At 38.3% G+C, this 18116-nt stretch overlaps 2 protein-coding genes across 4 annotated transcripts; one reads left to right on the forward strand and one right to left on the reverse strand.

The window, feature by feature from the left end:
- Positions 1-212: 212 nt before the first annotated feature.
- On the forward strand, positions 213-17022 carry LOC117814509 (excitatory amino acid transporter 3-like). Its single transcript, XM_034685884.1, has 14 exons — positions 213-431; positions 559-665; positions 2845-2982; positions 4140-4235; positions 5079-5175; positions 5517-5559; positions 5646-5693; positions 5791-5972; positions 14524-14634; positions 14734-14856; positions 14949-15134; positions 15584-15718; positions 15816-15923; positions 16669-17022. Coding segments are annotated over exons 2-14 (1353 nt in total). The 5' UTR covers positions 213-431; positions 559-580; the 3' UTR covers positions 16670-17022.
- LOC117814508 lies at positions 6663-14149 on the reverse strand. Of its 3 annotated transcripts, XM_034685883.1 has the most exons (8): positions 14034-14149; positions 13242-13277; positions 10292-10453; positions 10035-10134; positions 8815-9761; positions 8492-8644; positions 8185-8274; positions 6663-7396 (listed from the first exon to the last, which is right to left on the reverse strand). In XM_034685883.1, the coding sequence occupies exons 5-8, from the start codon at positions 9748-9750 to the stop codon at positions 7091-7093; spliced, it is 1485 nt and encodes a 494-aa protein (XP_034541774.1). In that variant the 5' UTR covers positions 9751-9761; positions 10035-10134; positions 10292-10453; positions 13242-13277; positions 14034-14149; the 3' UTR covers positions 6663-7090. The 3 variants fall into 3 exon arrangements, 2 of the variants coding, with proteins under 2 accessions (XP_034541774.1, XP_034541773.1); XR_004631584.1 differs by lacking the exons at positions 6663-7396; positions 8185-8274; positions 8492-8644; positions 13242-13277; positions 14034-14149 and having other exon boundaries at positions 9637-9761; positions 10292-12990; XM_034685882.1 differs by lacking the exons at positions 6663-7396; positions 8185-8274; positions 8492-8644; ... (1 more) ...; positions 13242-13277; positions 14034-14149 and having other exon boundaries at positions 10018-10134; positions 10292-12990.
- Positions 17023-18116: the final 1094 nt, after the last annotated feature.

The raw sequence follows: 18116 nt of genomic DNA on the forward strand, positions 1-18116 counted from the left end.
TGTAGCTGGAAGCTATAGACCTATCTCATAATTATGACTTAGTATCTCATTATTATGACTTGACTTTATTATTATTATTATTATTATTATTATTATTATTATTATTATTATTATTATTGTTGTTGTTACTTCCCCCCCCCCAAAAAAAAAATATTTATTTTTTTACTTTTTCCTCAAACTTTTATTTTTTTAAATTGGCGGAAACGGGCTTCCATGAAAAAAGTGTGAGATTAGTCGGTTTAATTTATTTCAAATTTGAACCGTTTGTGTTCGACGGGGGCTCATTATTTTTAACGTGGGTTCAACGGAAAAAAATGCCAACGTTGTAACTATAGTTTCCCAACATTAGAGTGAAAGCACTTCAACTGTAAACAGCCAGAGGGTCAGCCGTGAAACATCATGATTTCACGCTACTTTTGTTGACAATCTCGGTGAGTACTGACGTAAGATAATCTTTACAGTTACATTATGGTTGTTTTTCAGTTATTTTCTTAAAATCCAAAACTTTGTGTACAAAACGGACGACCAATCATGCTAGCTGTCGTGTCTGTCATTAAGGAGTTTCTTAAGGTCTTCTGAGATGCATCATCATCAGAACTTTGTGAGCAGGAGCAGGGCTTTCGTGACGCATCCGACCGTTTCCGGTCTGATTGGCACCGCTTTGGGTAAGTTAATTGAAGGCGATGCAAGTCATATTTTGGTCAGTTTTTACTAGGGTTGCAAAATTTGGGGAATTTTCAAATTTGGAAATTCACGGGTATAAACCAGGAATTTTACTAAATACTAAATAAGATAAGATAGAGATAAGATACTCCTTTATTCGTCCCACAACAGGGAAATTCGTGGAGTTACAACAGCAAACAAAAAAGGTGTACAGTACAAGAATTTCAACAAGAATATATATAGAAAAGAAATGTTCATCAAAGACGAAAGATTGGCCATGATTCTCCTGTCAGCCAGCACCTCCACAGGGTCCAGGACTGAGCTGGTCTTCTTCACCAGTTAGTTCAGTCTTGCTCTCCTGTATCCTGTCCGCCCACAGCAAGTGAAATCCTTCCAATGTGGCGTTCGTGTTAGCTCTGTGCTACTCTGGTACTGGGTTAGCTCGTCCACCTCATCGTAGACATATCTTACATTCCCCATAACAGTGGGTGGAAGGACACCATAGGGATACGCCATAGGGATACGCCATAGGGATACGCCATAGGGATACGCCATAGGGATACGCCATAGGGATACGCCATAGGGATACGCCATAGGGATACGCCATAGGGATACGCCATAGGGATACGCCATAGGGATACGCCATAGGGATACGCCATAGGGATACGCCATAGGGATACGCCATAGGGATACGCCATAGGGATACGCCATAGGGATACGCCATAGGGATACGCCATAGGGATACGCCATAGGGATACGCCATAGGGATACGCCATAGGGATACGCCATAGGGATACGCCATAGGGATACGCCATAGGGATACGCCATAGGGATACGCCATAGGGATACGCCATAGGGATACGCCATAGGGATACGCCATAGGGATACGCCATAGGGATACGCCATAGGGATACGCCATAGGGATACGCCATAGGGATACGCCATAGGGATACGCCATAGGGATACGCCATAGGGATACGCCATAGGGATACGCCATAGGGATACGCCATAGGGATACGCCATAGGGATACGCCATAGGGATACACCATAGGGATACACCATAGGGATACACGCAGGATCTCCGGACACACACAGGAACAAAAATAGCAACAACAACATCAAAAAAACTACAAACGTAGCCACTTTGGTTACTATGGCCAGCAAATGAGTCATTAAAAGTCATGACAGGCTCCAAATACAAAGATAATTAAACAGATATGAAAAAAGAGTCGAAAACAGAAGGTTGGCTCTTAATTGTACGGAAGAGAATTAGGGCCACTGGAAAAATAAACAAGGTCACATTTTTTTTAAATTATTATCTGAAAGGTAAATCAGAATTCTGAGATTAAAGTCGGAATTCTGAGATTAAAGTCAGAATTCTGAGATTAAAGTCAGGATTCTGAGAAAAAAGTCAGAATTCTGAGATTGAAGTCAGGATTCTGAGAAAAAAGTCAAAATTCAGAAATTAAAGTCAGAGTTCAGAGATTAAAGTCAGAATTCAGAGATTGAAGTCAGGATTCTGAGAAAAATAAAAGTCAGAATTCTGAGAAAAAAGTCAATTCTTAGAAAAAAGTCACAATTCTGAGATTAAAGTCACAATTCTGAGAAAAAAGTCAATTCTTAGAAAAAAGTCAGAATTCTGAGATTGAAGTCAGAATTCAGAGATTGAAGTCAGGATTCTGAGAAAAATAAAAGTCAGAATTCTGAGAAAAAAGTCAATTCTGAGAAAAAAAGTCACCATTCTGGGAAAAAAGTCAATTCTTAGAAAAAAGTCACAATTCTGAGATTAAAGTCACAATTCTGAGAAAAAAGTCACAATTCTGAGAAAAAAAGGTCACAATTCAGAGATTAAAGTCAGAATTCAGAGATAAAGTGACAATTCTGAGAAAAAGATACATTTCTGACAAAAAAGTCAGAGTTCAGATAAAAAAGCCAATTCTGACAAAAAAAAGTCACAATTCTGAGATTAAAGTCACAATTCTGAGAAATAAAAGTCTCAATTCTGAGAAAGAAAAGTCTCAATTATGAGAAAAAGCTCACAATTCTGAGATTATAGGCAGAATTCAGATTTTTTTCTCATAATAAAAATAATTTAAATTTTTTAAAAGTTTTTCATTTTTTTCCAGTGGCCCTAATCCTCTTCCGTATTTTTCCTATGTAACGTCTCTGTTATTTTCACAGGTATTTGCCTGGGCTGGTTTGTGACCCAATCCCGCCTGTCAAACGTCAACAAAGCTAACATCTGGACACCGGGAGAAGTGCTTTCTTCACTGATTCAGAGTGTTACCCTTCCTCATATTTTGACACTTTTGATCCTAGGTAAGCCACAGGTTTAGTTTAGTTTCTTAGTTTATTTGATAGGGACCATGCTCAACACAACTGCTGAACCAGGGTTAGCTACAGGAGGTAACTTACATCTGTGGTCCCTGGGCAGGAAGATCTAAGAACACACAAAGCAAACAATCTAAAAACGACAATACAAAACTTCACAACAGTACGTCAAATTAAAACATATATCGATAAGACTGAGCTATACAAAGGTTAAATCAATGATCACATGACCGGTTGCCTTGAGCCATGATTTCAGCGTGGTATTAAAAACACTGAAGCTTGTGCAGTTTCTGATAACAGTAGAAATTGAGTTCTTCTTTTCTGCAGCTCGGACTGAGAAAGCAGATTGTCCAAAAGCAGTTTTCTTTAATTTAGTGAATTTCTCAAACTATGAACCGCTATATCAGAGATCCTACATGTTCCACATAGCATTTAAAAAGTATTAGCTGTAAAAATTAGCATTCAACAGCTATTTATCACCAGTTGAGAGTTACATACATAGTTATTAAATATATTCAATGGTTTTTGTCTTGATGATTGAGTGTTCCAATGTTGTGTAGGAGAAGTAGCAGGGCTGGCTTTTTCAGCTGCTTTACCCCTGTGACATGTCACAACCATTGTTTACTTTTTAGTCAAGTAGGAGCTAAATGGCAGGCATTAGATTAGATCAACTTTATTGTCCCTTGTCTTGGGCAGTAGTGCAAAGGAAATACCAGTTTGTGCAGCTTAGTGTAACATAAAAACAAACATATCACACAAGACAGCAACCCTAAATACAATCAAGTACAGCATAAAATACTAGAAATAAATTAATTTCTGATTATGCACAATAATGCTAAAAAGAGACAATTAAAACACAAGTAAAGTGAGAAAAAAATACTGTGTCTCATGGGTTTAGGTTTGGCTGGTTGTTTGTTCAGCGGTGGGATCAGGGTGGTAAAGAAGGACAGCGTATGCCAGTCGCTTTTACACTTACAGGCTCTGTAACATTAACCTGAAGGTAACAGTTCATATTCGGGGTATTACACGCGTGTGTGAGGAGTTCTTGTGATTTTATGTGCAAGTCTTTCCCTTGCTCATTCAATGATGTAACACTTGAAATTGTTTTTTAAGGATGATTTTAAATGCTTCATATTTTTTAAAAGGACTCAACAGACCGAGGCTGGACAACTACAGGAAAGAAATTTCTATCCGTGCAGCAGTGTACTGCATCTCAACCACTGTTGCTGCTGTCACTCTAGGTAAGAAAAAACTACCTTGGTCACTTGTACTGTATGATTTCTTTTTGAGGATTTGTTTTGTGACTGTTGAACTGGGATTAACGAACTGATTGTAATTCTACTTTTTCCGCACCACTAACTACCCCACAAATTGATTTGGCAAGGAATTTGAAGTGCTGCTCTCCAAATAGTTTTAAAATGAAGAACATTACGATCGAATTGATCAAATGATCTGAAATTAAAACTCTTTAAAATGCCTTTTCCATAAGCCATGACAACAAGAGTTACTGGAGCATTCACACAACGCTCAGACTAAGCTGACATTTTACACCTTTTCTTTTGAAATAGATTGAGGTAGTCACCATCGGGCAATAACCAAATTGACCATTTCACCAATCAGTGTATTTCCTTCTGACATGTTACCTTTTTATACCATGTAAAGTGAGTTATATTTAACTTGGTTCTGTAGAATCAGTTGAAATGACATAACTGTAGTGTTTTTTTCTCAGCAATCTTGGGGGTAAGTTCCACATCACATAATGCAGTAGAGCGCTGCTAAAACATAAATTCATTCATACTGGGAAATCTTGCCTAAATGGAATTGTGCAAATACTGTCAAATGTAGATGTATGTGTGGGTTTGTCTGTCTTGTGGCTTTTCTGTGTTTTTCTTAGCACATATATTTTATCATCTATTTTGCACTGAAATACGATTGCACTTAATTTCGTTGTACCTGTCACAATGGCAATAAAGATATTCTATTCTAGTGTATTTTTCTTTCAAACTAGTTTTTTGTATAGTGTTTTTTTTTTCAGTTCTAACCTTAAAGCTGCAGAATACACAGATTTGGATTCTATGTTGCAGGAGTAATACTGGTAGTGATGCTCAATCCTGGAGGCAGCAGCAACATTGATGAGGAAGTATCCATCCCCTTTCTCTGTGTCTTCATGGATCTGATAAGGTAAAAAAAGGAAAAACACTTCTTCATGCTTTCTACTTCTTCTGATCTGCCCACTTTTTCCAGTTTAGCGAGAAACATTCTCTGTCGTGTAACGAGAGAGGTGAAAACATTTGTGTTCTTGTATGTGCTTGTTGATGTACTGTTAAAAATGTCCCAAAGGAAAGGTCTGTCTGACATTAAGGTGAAGTAATGAGGATATTTAAAAACAAACCAGTCCCCCTCAGCTGATGTTGTTATATATCTAGGACTCTTTAAAGTGGCAAACATCCACATTTGTCACAGCTGGGTGTTGAGTTAGGCATAGCGCATGGTAACGTGTAAGCACTTTTTACTCTATGTAGGAACATGGTACCAGGTGGTCTGGTTCTGGCTTCCTTTAAACAGGTATGTTTTGTTACTATGTACTGCATTATAATTCCTATGTAGGAGTCAGTGTTACACTTCAGATATGTTTTTTAACTTATCTTCAGTACAAGACTAGGCCAGAAGAAGATCAATCCTCATCTACAGGACACCAAGTAAGTATCATCTATTTGATTCTGTGAAGTCTAAATCAAAGAGGATGACTGTTGATTCATGTAATTGCTATCTCTGTTTTGTTTCTGTTTTTTTCAGGAAAGCAAAAAAATTACTCTAGTGGGTGGAAATGTTGAAGGAGTCAACTTTTTGGGCCTGATTATTTGGGTCACTGTCATTGGGGTGTGCCTCCGGAGAATGGGAGAAGGATCCAGAGAAATGTTGATCTTGGTCACAACAATCAACAGGATCACAGACAGAGCGCTTCAGCTTCTAATAGGGTGAGGTTTCACCAACCACAGATATCTTTTGAAACTCAACTCTTTCTGTGTCCTTTTTCAGTTTGAATAAAATCAATCATTGTTATTGATTGGCATTATCAAAGGCAAAATAAATGTAGAAAAAGAGGGTTGACAGCAGCAGAAACAGAGTACCTGCACTGTTAAATATAACTAGTTGTTTCAACGTAAAAATATGATGTAAAGGGCTGCCTTAAAATTTTACGTTAGGTCAAAAAATAAATGTTGTTGTTATAACACCAACATAAATTATCTTGATTAAGACTTGTTAGTTTACTGAACTTATTCAGGCAGTTGTTTGAAATAATAAATCTATTTCAACTCAACTAAACTTTTTAGTTATCGCAACCTTTTGTTTTTGTTTATTCAAATTATATTTATTAGTTAACTTAACTTCTTCAGGTAGTTGTTTGAAATAATAAATCTATTTCAACTCAATTAACTATTCAGTTATGTTAACCTTTTGTTAATGTTAATCTAAATTAAATTTGTTAGTTTACTGAACTGCTTATAGTAGTTGGCTGAAATTAGAAATGTATTTCAGCTTAATTAAAATTATCTGTCTTGTTTATTTGATTCATATTTATTAGTTTACTGATGTATCAAAACAACTGTTAGATAATCCTATAACCGACACACATTTGTTTCAAACAGAAACATGAAAATAACCCATTAACCAGTGTCACACTTTTTAATGCTCACATTTTAGTTAAGTCTTAAACTGTACTATGTCTGACAACAACAACAAAAAACTGTTCAAATAGCCAGCATGTAAAAATAACCATAGAGCTGAAATGGCATAGTAGTTGTGAGACTGAATATTGCATAATACTTGAACACTTGGAATGGTAACACTCAGGTTGGTAACTTGAAAGATGCAGACACGTAAAAAAAACATCTGCATTATTATACACATTAAATTATAAACCATACACATGTTGAGGGCAAAAAGACAACCAGCATGGCAACAACAATGAAGAAAGCCCTTCTTGAAACTGAATGCAGTCCTACAGTCAGGACAAATGAAACCTTGCAAAAAATGCAAAACAGACAGCAACATTTTCCCTTTTAAGCTTGGGATGAAGCATCAGAGTTCAGGGTTACATGGTTTTCCGCAGGAGTCGGTTTCTTAAACCATGCACAAGTGAGGAACACTGTCCGCCACCAATGTTCATGAGGACTTTCTGAATCACTTCAAATGTGTACTTCAGTTCCTTTGGATAGTCAATGTTGAGGGCATAAAGAAGGCCCATCAGCATAGCAACAGCGTCTGGGATGTCCTTCAGACCACACAGGACTACCGCCTCCTCAAGGATGACTGATACATCAACGATGTCTTCTCCTTCTTTCACCATCACAATGCCCACTTTCATCTCCTTGGTGAACACCTGCTCATCATCTGTAGCCTACATAAAAGTACAAAAAACAAAAACAACACTTACTATTTTTTGTTAATATACAGTTCACATGGTGGCATCTACTAGCCAGAAAGTCTGGGATTTGATCTCATATTTAAAGTACTTAAAACTTAACTAACACATCTTTTGTGTAGCCTATGTAAACAATTTATAGGTGACAGTGACTTTAAAGGGTCTCTTTCCTTGTATTAACATAAATTCATTCAAATGTTCAACATTTAAACATACTGACCTTTAAAGTTTAAACAACCCAAAAATGTGATTCATATTTGATATGTATATTTCCAGCAAGTAGTTCTAAAAGACTGACCCATTTAAAGTGAAAAAACAAAAATGTATCATTTCTACAGTTGTTTTTGTCCTTAGGATAAAATAAGGACATTTTTATAGGATCTATTAAAAGCTAACAGTAATTTGAGAATCAAGTGCATTGCCAATTTTTTTATAATTAGGAATCATGGCTATCATATAGGTTTTAAATAGTTTTTGGATATCATAGCTCTATGGCATGAGGCATAGGCTTGAGTAGTCAGTTTGTGACTTGTGTATTATTGTATCACAAATCAATTTTACCAAAGCTGAAAAGAACTTTTACTTTTGTTAAGGAATGGAGTGCACATTTTTATGTCTGGCATCTACAAGATATAGGTAATTGGGGCAGGGTATTTAATAGTTATGATTGGGTGAGTAGAACTTTTCAGAGCCTACAAGCCATCTTCAATTAATTGACTTATTTTCGCAAACTGTAAAAGAGAATTTTAACAAACCATGCTCACCTCCACAGTCTTGAAAAAATGTGAGGGATCATCTCTGAGATAATGAGGAAGGCCCAGCAGAAGAACAGTCCTCTTCCTCTGTGTGGAACTCTGGTAAAAAAAAAAACAACAAAAAAAACCCAACAAACAATACAAATTATTGTTTATGGTTTATTTTCCAATGGTATCCAACCTATCCTGGCCCCTATTCTAGAGAAGTTAAAATACCAAATGTCCAATTACAAAACATGACAGTCTTCATGTTTCAGCCGTCTTTTATTTAAATGGGTTTATGCTGACCAAAACTTAGTGGATGTTTATCACTTACGTCTTCATCAAGCTGTCTTGTGAGCCTGGTCAGTCCCACTATGCCACTCTTGGCTTTGTACAGCTCCAGGAACCTTGCCAGGTACTGGTCAATCCCAGCAAATAGGGAGCCTTTCAGGTCAACAGATGTCAGGCGAGCAAATTCAGCTACAATCTGAAGAAGAAGGAGGAGGAGGAGCAGGAGCAGGAGGGGGAGGAGGGGGAGGAGGAGGGGGAGTAGAAGCATATGCTTATGATAACTGCTTACATTAGGCATTTTGAATACATTTAAATTTTTTGAAAACATGACAAATGTCAACTCAGGACTTTCTGAGAAAACATTACCTGCTGTTCAGAGAACAATGCTGGCCATCTTTCTTTGACTTCTGCCACAAGTGGTTCATCTTCAACAATCTCTTTTCTCCGTAAAGGGAATGTGTCATTCATCATATCACCAATTTGCTTCCAGTCAACTTTTCTTTTCTTCATCTCAACGGCCATGGCTGATCTGTCCATGTCAAGATTACTTTGTATCATCCCTTCTGGAAAATCTGGCAGAAAATTCACCTCTGACTTTTTGGCCCTCTTCAGTTTTTTTGGCCCAGCTGGACCAGAGGTACGAGAGTTTACTTTGAGCTCAGAGCACCCGGCCACTCGCAGCTTCTGTCTGAAGTTACCCATTTTAAACTTCAAACTGAACTTCCAACAAAACCACCCATGGACAGACCCTGGTTCCCTCAGACAAGGATGCTTGTTGATGAGAGCTTGGGCCACTTGATCATACTCTTCAGATTTTGGGTAGGGGTTGTGGACATATATCACTTCTGCTAACTTATCCAAGATGTCCGATTTCATGTCTTTTGATACGTCAAGAAGGGTCCCATCTTTGTGGTAGGCCTCATTTCCTTGCCTCAGTTTCAACTCAACATCAAAAGAAAAGGAAGGAATGACAAACGGCTGAGGTAGCTGACGGGTTTGACTACCACCAGGGCTCTCATCAAGGGATGATGATGATGACAGGCTTGCTGTATCTAGGGTTGAGTCTGTGTGGTATGACTTGTAGTACACTTTCAAAGTTACTCTGTCTTTCGGAAGCTCTGATATGCTGCTCAAGTTACACAGTTCATTATCAAATTCGGGGTCTTGATACTGAACCACAAGGTCCCCATCCAATCCGAGTTTTGTCTTCAGAAGCAAGCAGAAGTCATCAACAGTTTCAGGCAAGTTGTCTATGGTGACTCTTCTAATGTCTTCGTTACTCAGGATGATGCGCATCAGCATGATGACTCTCACTCAAAAAGACAAATACAAAAAAGCCGATATTACATGATTTCACAACATGATTAAATGTGTTCATATAAACACTAGTATTCACATTTGGATCAAGTCTTTTAAGTGTCCTGTATGCAGAATTTTCTTATAAAACTAAACAATGAATAGACTCATTCAAAAATAATCCCTCTCAATTACCACTTATGACCCACTAGCAGTGTGTGGTGGTGTCTGTATCTACACAATATTATAAACACTTTATTACTGTACAAAAAATAATTCCAAAAACTGACCTTTATTACTAAAGACCAGACAGCAACTTCTTTGGTTGAGTTTAACCGGTGGCTGCAATGAAGGTGTGACCAGGTGATCCAGTCCAGGTGATGCTCCAAACTAAAATTGTGAATAAAAAAAAAATATATATATATGCACTTTAACATGTATGTGTAGTTGTACAACACTAAACCTATGCATCTATCTGATACACATTTTACGACCATCTTAACTTTATGGGGTGAAAGAATGTATATTATGAGCCATAAAAAATTACCTCAATGAACAAGAAACGCCTTTGGAGAAACCAGGAATCTCTCTTGCACAGTGTATGCTGTCAAGGGGGTGTAGTGGTTGAGCTCTTCAGGTTCAGCTACGATCAGTTGTGCGGGGTCTCTCTTGCAGACTTCGTAACACCTGAGGTGCTCCAGATACCAAGCTGAGAAAGGTTCAACAACAAAGAAAAGCTTGTTGCATACAAGCAACACATGGACTACTTTACAAAAATCAGGAAGTCCACTTGTGCTTCCAATTGACACAAACATTCCCTTAGTATATTTTGTTCCATGTATGAATGCTGTTGTGGCCAGTGATACACTGCTTAGAGTTCCAAATTTCTTCTTAATCACTTGCTTGACAGAGGCAGTCAGAATGTCCACGGAAACATTTGATGCTCCTTTAACTTCCACGGTTGGTTTGAACAGATTAGGCACATCCAGGTAGTATGCCAACATAAGTTGGTGTCTGAGGGACAATGTCAATAGAATGTTTTTGAAATTATTGACATCACGGACCACTTTTTTGAAAAAACTATGTTTTGCTTCGAAACGTATTGTCCAAAAATCAACAAGTGGTCCAAAGCAGCGGATCAAATGAGGATAGTGTTCCAGAAAGTGGTGCTTTGGCTTGAGTCTCAGGCCTGGAAACGCATTCTGTAAAAGTTTTCTGTGTTCACTTATTTTGCCTTCAAGGTAACACAAGCTTTCCTCTGTAAATGTGGAGGATGCCAAAAGTTCCACAATGTCTTTAAGTTCCAGAATTACACACCAAGCATCATCATTTTCAGGTACAACATCACCTATGAGTAAAGGCAACAACCTCAACAGAGTCCAATTCTCATGGCCGTTGCCTCCAATAGTTTCACTCACAAGTACTTTCTCTGAAAGTTTCTGTGGCCTGTTAGTTTTATCAGAAAATTTATAAGGGAACCGCTGTATGACAGTGTTCAAATGATGTAACGTAAAGTACTTTTTTCCGATAAATTTTTTCAAACACAAACACAGCTCCAAAGGTACAATACCCTCCAAAAGATCATGTAAAAGGTCAGGGGGAAACCCAGTTATGCAATGAAAGTAAGACAATCTGTTTAATACACAGTCTCTTTTCACTCCGTCAATACTTTTCAATTTCTCATTCTCCCTCAGCATGTAAAGATTTTCATTATGTGACTCTTTGGTTCTCAATAAAAATGACCCACTCTGTACTGAACAACTCTGAATATCACTACGACTGGCCAAACAAAAACGACAGAACTTATCAACGTTAAAGGACTCCTGAAAACCAGCAAAAGAATGTGCTCCCAAATTATCAGATGACACATATAACACTGTACCCCTAACACTGGTTCCCAACCTACTGATGTAAATCCCCTGGTTTTCAAGCAGTTTGATATCTCTTAAAAGTGGTTCTACAATGTTCTCATATCCAAATGTCTTGGCATCAACACTTCTGCATAAGAGAGCAAGGTATATGCTAGACAATGACGATCTGTATTTAACAGGTAAATTTGCTATAACCCAGTATATTGCACACAGCTTATGCTTTTTCCGTGAGGTTCCTAAAGGGTTACAGACCTCAAAATCATCAATATAGAGAGCTAAGGAAATGCATTGATTTTCCCCAGAAAGAAGTGGGTTCTCTTTGAAATATGATCCGTCAAACGAGGCCTTATAATGTCCAGGTTTTGATCCTGTACTTGCTTCTTCTAAAATTTTGTCAATAATATCACCCCTATTTAACAATACTTGAAGAGTTTTTAGGACTGGGACATAAACAAATGTTTTCTTTGATGGCAAATCTAAAACATATTCAATTGGGTCTATGACACCAAATTTCTCTTTGAAGTAGCACAACCTTTTTTGGTCTGACCCCAGACACCCACTTTCTGAAATGGAGTCAAGTGGACTGAGGCTGTGTAAAGCTTCTGTTACTAAAGTTATTGAGTTTTCATCCGTATTACAGCAGTGCTTTCCAAGTACATTTTTTACTGTATGCTCGTTTAGGTGACCAATCAAAACACCAATTTCATAAAATTCACTGACTATTTCCTGAGTGGCTAGTTTGGAAACATGCAAGACTGCTTGCATTCGCAAAAGTAAAGACCCAAGCCTTCCCTGAATTTTTTCAGCTGTGTCATGGTGTGCTGTTTCAATGTCAGAATAATCCTCAAGTGACACAGGAATATCACTGTCACCAACATTTGATTGCAATTCAACAGCTATTTCACTTTCTGTCAAGTCATCAGTTACACTTTCTTGTACAATAAGTTCAGTCTTAAAGTCTTTTAAAGTACAATGTGGGTGACAACGGCATTTATGTGAAGAAAAACTAGAGAATTTGCTTGATTTGAAAGGACACTGATTAAAAGGACAGATAACTGATTCCTTATTCCTCAGATGTTTACCAAGATGAGTAATATATTGCTTTAGGCCAACCTGCTCATTAAAGTCACATAATGAGCATTTTAATTTGAAGCCAACAAGTCCAGTAGAACCACTTTCTATGATCCCATGATCTCGCAAATGGATCTGCAGGGATTTTTTAGATCTAAAATATTGTGCACAGTCTGTGTATATGCAGGGTAGTGGACAGTTTGCACCGTAATGTCTATGGCTACTTTCGTAATGTTCAAAGATTCGCTTGCGATTTCCACAGAAAAAAGTACAAAGTTTACAGGTCCACCTCATTCAACAACAATAAAAAAAAGAAAAAAGGCTGTTTTTGTGATCACATACCTGAGGAAAAATGTAATGACAAAGAAAGAGCGAGTTATGAATGCTGTTACAACTACATTTATGCAACAAGTTTGTTTTTTCTCCTAGAAAAATGTAATATCAAATTATTTTTGCACCCTACCCAGACACCCCCTGATGCCTCTGTATCAATAATTATTTCATAGGATGATTGTAATACTGATGAGGTCAGAAATAAACAAAAAAGTAACTTACCAGTTCACTTTTTTTCACCATTTAGGCTCCACGGACCTATAAAAGAAGGAACATGTTCGTTTTAATTATATTGTTTGCACCATAAAGTTAATTTTGCACATAGTTTCTCTATTAATGTGTTTCAACAAGATGTTATTTAGATTATGGTACAGGACATGTAGTTAGCCAAGCACGCAGCATATCAGTAGGAATACTCCAGGGGCTGCTGCAATATCCTCGTGCCAACATCAGTACCTGTACAATATAATTACACGATCATTCCTAAAGAAAACATCAGTCACGTATGTGTGTCCGTGCCATTTGACAGCCACACATTTTTCCCTGCAGTGCTGTAACTTGGCATGCACGATGTGAAGATGTTGCCATGTCATGTGACGGACCCGTGCCCCATATACGTTACCTAAAGAAAGCCAATTCAACTGAATGTTAGGTTTCAAAGGAGCCGCTCAGTCTCATACCTCTTTGATTCACCGCTTGAAGCGGGAGCTGAGGTAAAATGAGACGGCAAACGCAACCAGCATAGCAGCCATGCTGTAAAGTTACTCACGCATTCAACTCTGAAATTAGTTGAATATATCCACCAGCCCACATTTAACACTTACCGAGGCGATGTGGCATCGTTACTCATATAGTTGGAGGGTAACTGAACTCACCGGGTAATGTTACTTTAGCTAGAGCCAAAAGTTCGTTTCGGCAAACTTTTCAGTTCTAGAAAAAAAGTTGCGCGTCTAAATATTAAAAACGTTTAGATACTTTTGCAACCAAACTCATTTTATAATCAATTTTACTCACCTTGAAGACAGGTTCATGTGTCGACTCGACAAGAGTTCAGCATCCCACTGTGAAGTCCGCGATGCGCCAAAATCATGTCCACAATGCACCTCGGTAACGGTCGCAGAAACGTGATGACGTAGGCGTTTTTAATCCACACGCCCACCCAAATACCTTCATTGTCAGGTCAACATGCATTACCGATTTATCTGGACATAGATTTTCAAGTCAAAATGTATTTTGTAGTTGAGACGATGTTAACTAATAATTTAGTGTTATCACAACATATTAAGTAATCTGCTGTCATGTTGACATAGAATAATATGCTAGAATAACAAATGTGCAAAATTACATTTTACAGTGTGTGTGGCACCATAGAGGTTCAGGGAGTCACCCATATATGAAAACACAGAGGGGAGGAATTGAAAGTTCTGAATTGCACATTTAAGGTACAATCCCAGTAAGTCGCTGAAGATTTCCTCTTACTTTATACTTGTTCTCTCCTCTCCAGCGTTTTTCCTTTGGGATTGGTGTTCTTGACTGCAAACTATGTCGTTGAGGCTGGGCTCCACCTGGAGACTCTTATCCAACTAGCGAAGTTCGCTGCGGTGGTCATTGGCGGGTACGTTCAATTTGGCACTGTTAGGAGTATAGTTATTTTGTTGGAAATGCTTTTACATGTTGTTTATAATTGGTTGATTACATTGATGACTAATTTCAGCCTCATCATCCATGGAGCAGTAATCCTACCACTGATCCACTTTGCATTTGTGAGACAAAACCCCTTCGTTTTCATGAAGGAGATCTCTCCTGCCCTGCTCAGGGCTATGCATCCCTCAGGGGGGTAAGAGCCTTTTCATCTCATTCTTCACAGCATCACATCACAATGATAAATACAGAAAATACTTAAGAACTCTAATAAACTGTGCTTCCTAGCTCAGTGAATCCACTGACTTGTTGCGAGGAAGTGAACAAGATTGACAGAAGGGTCACTCGCTCCATGATCCAAATTTGGGGCAGTCTCAACCAGAACGGAACAGCCCTTTATGAAGTGATCGCAACAGTGTTCATCGCCCAACTCAGCCACACCAACCTAAACTGGAGCCAATTATTTGCCCTGGGGTAAACCACCACTGCAGTATCTTTTCACTCACTCTTGTTCTCATTGTTTAGAGTTCAGCTTAAATATTATACGAGTACAGCAAACATCTGTTAGCGGACAGCTCCTGTCAGGGGCTTCAGCTGGTTATGGAGCAGACTGAAATTATGGCACACTGCTGAAACAGCAACGTTTCACAGTGAGTGAAATGTTTCACTGTGAGAAGACAGGGTTTGTAAACAGACATACTTCAGCTCTATCAAAACCCAAACATCTGGAGAATAGAGATAGCAGATAATAAACACTGATGAGGATGACACAAGAAGATACCGAAAACTATTCGATAGACACCATTAAAAAAGTTTTGTCTCCAAAAGTGAGAGCCAGTATATTTAAAAATGTGTGTTATGCTCTTTCATATTAAGGTGTCCTCAAAACTGCACCCTGACCAGACTTTGTGTTTCCTCTACAGTGTGACAGTAACAGCGTTGAGCTCAGGACATGCAGGCCATCCAGGGATCGTATCCATCATCATCATGCTCCTTTTGGATGTCTTTGGGATTCCCTCAAGATACATTTCCCCCCTGTTGATCATACACTGGGCTCTGTGAGTTTCCCCCATGTTAAGCAGGGATCACCACCACACCTGACATCAAACAACACGGTTTGAAGACGTAGGTTCTTCTGTGGTTTGTGTTTTGCAGAGATCTCCTCAGCGCTCCTGTTAACATCCTGGGATACTGCCTTGGCACGGTGATTGTTAAGCATCTGTCGAGAAAAGAACTGGTTAAACAAGAACCAGGCATGCCATGGTAAATCACAGTAGGCCGTGAAGTGTTTTTAGTCTTAAAGAAAAGAGCTATGGTGGCCCACAAGGACAAACATAGCAGCTCTTTTCTATTTTAGTGTGTGTGACCAAAACAACCTGTGTTAAAGTATTGTTGATGTTTGGCATGTGTGCTAATGCTAGCTGTTAGATGTTGGTGGTGTTGGCATCTGGTCACTGTGTGTGTGTGTGTGTGTGTGTGTGTGTGTGTGTGTGTGTGTGTGTGTGTGTGGCATCTGGTCACTGTGTGTGTGTGTGTGTGTGTGTGTGTGTGTGTGTGTGTGTGTGTGTGTGTGTTATAAGTGACCTCAGCGTCTCCCTCTCTCCTCTCTGGCCTTCCTCACTTTGGCAAGTGAGCACATTTTACCATGGTTCTGCTGCCCCTTGGTGTCTCTGGCACTGTGACAAAGGACAGAAGTGTAAATCATTATCAGAATATAGGCTTAAATTTTACGCATCACAACCTATCAAAATGAAGGCAAAGAGATATCAAATACTTCACATTTCCGATTTCTGAATGTTTTCACATTTCGTTTTTTTCTGAAGTTGCGGCTCATTTCTCGAAACCTTTTTGGAGCTTTGCATTTGTTGTTGTTTGACACCATACACATCAGCACAGATGAAAACCATTTCTTTCTCAACAAAGTTAAATGTACAAAGCACATTGTGTCAAGGAGCAATTTACTGTGTTTGCGATTGTAAAAGAAATGTTGTTCACATTTCTTTCAGAGAGGGGACTACAGAGCCAGCAGGAAGAGCAGACCCCCAGGATGAATGGTTACCTGTGGTGGTGGGATGGTGTTGGCAGTGGCGGAAGTTTTTCTTGGATCAAATTTAAAAATGAGATTGAGGATGTTAGTTTTTGTCTTTTATAAAGCCTGTCTTCATTAATTCATTTACATTTTTAATGTGTTGAATTGAATTTTTAAAGCCTTAAATTGATTCATTGAATTTAAAATGTTCAACATCTTAATTTGATTATCTAAAGAAAATTTGTTTGATTTCAATGTAATTATTTCAATATTTTTTCTACATTGTTCTTTATTATTATTGTTATTAAAATGAAAAATGCTCAGCAGTTGAAAGGTTTGCATGATTTGTAATAAGAGACATTTAAAAAGTAGTTAAACATATCAAAGCACCGTCATCAAAAAAGCATCTCAATGTAGCAAATAGTATCACGTGCATATTAAGAGTTTATACAGTATGTGACATCAAAACTGTCTTTTGTCTCATCTTTGCTAGTTGACACAACCCTGTTTTCACCACAAGAGGGCAGTGGGGACTCTCTTTGTACACGACCAAAGGTCCTGGGTACTGAGTGCAAATGAGGCCAGGGGAGGAATCAGATCAGATACAAATCTCAGTCTGTGTTTCTATAACTAGACACCAGACTTAACCAGTGTAATGACAACAACTGCTAAAAATGGCCATAAATTATGGCAGCTGTTGTGAGGGTAAGAAAAAAAACTCTCTGTCCTTGATCAAAAGTTAAACATGGACCCTGACTTTCTCTCTGTAATGAGCAGATGTAATACTCAAACACATGTGCAGGCATACAAACTAATGGTTGGTCAGACTCAACAACAGGTTTTCTTCTCAGGGTGCCTGCAGTAATGCAGAGAGAGATGATGTATGGTGAGGAGGTTGTTTTAAGCTGATTTGTTTGAAAATTATTTTATGTGGGCGCTGGTCTGAACAGCGGTTTCAGCATGTGCCCCATATATAGATGCTATAGTTCGCGTCACAGACGTTACTGGTTCGACTCCCCACCAAGACCCTTTGCTGCATGTCAATTTCCTTCAGTTTGAGCCGATTCCATAGTAAAGGTTTACTCTGTAACCTTCTTAAAATAAACTACCATAGCTGTTATTACTCAAATCAAACAGAACATTTTTACTGATGATGAAGTCCCTAAACACGTCTTTTTTCTCAGTTAACCACCATGAACACACAGTATCCGCTGTCTTCTCTATATCCAAATTGGTACTGCAAGAAAATGATTAGGTTTAACAGTCTGTGGCCATCAAAGATCGAGTAAGCAATTTTTTGGGTGCCTTTTTGTTGTATTTATTCAACTTCTCTTCACAACCTGACAGCAATCTGTCATTCAAATGTTAGAAAAAGGTCTAGAACTTGTGTTTGGCCATCCCAGGACTGTAATAAGACCATACAAACA

Source organism: Notolabrus celidotus, chromosome 6, assembly GCF_009762535.1.
Source record: "Notolabrus celidotus isolate fNotCel1 chromosome 6, fNotCel1.pri, whole genome shotgun sequence".
NCBI lineage: Eukaryota > Metazoa > Chordata > Actinopteri > Labriformes > Labridae > Notolabrus > Notolabrus celidotus.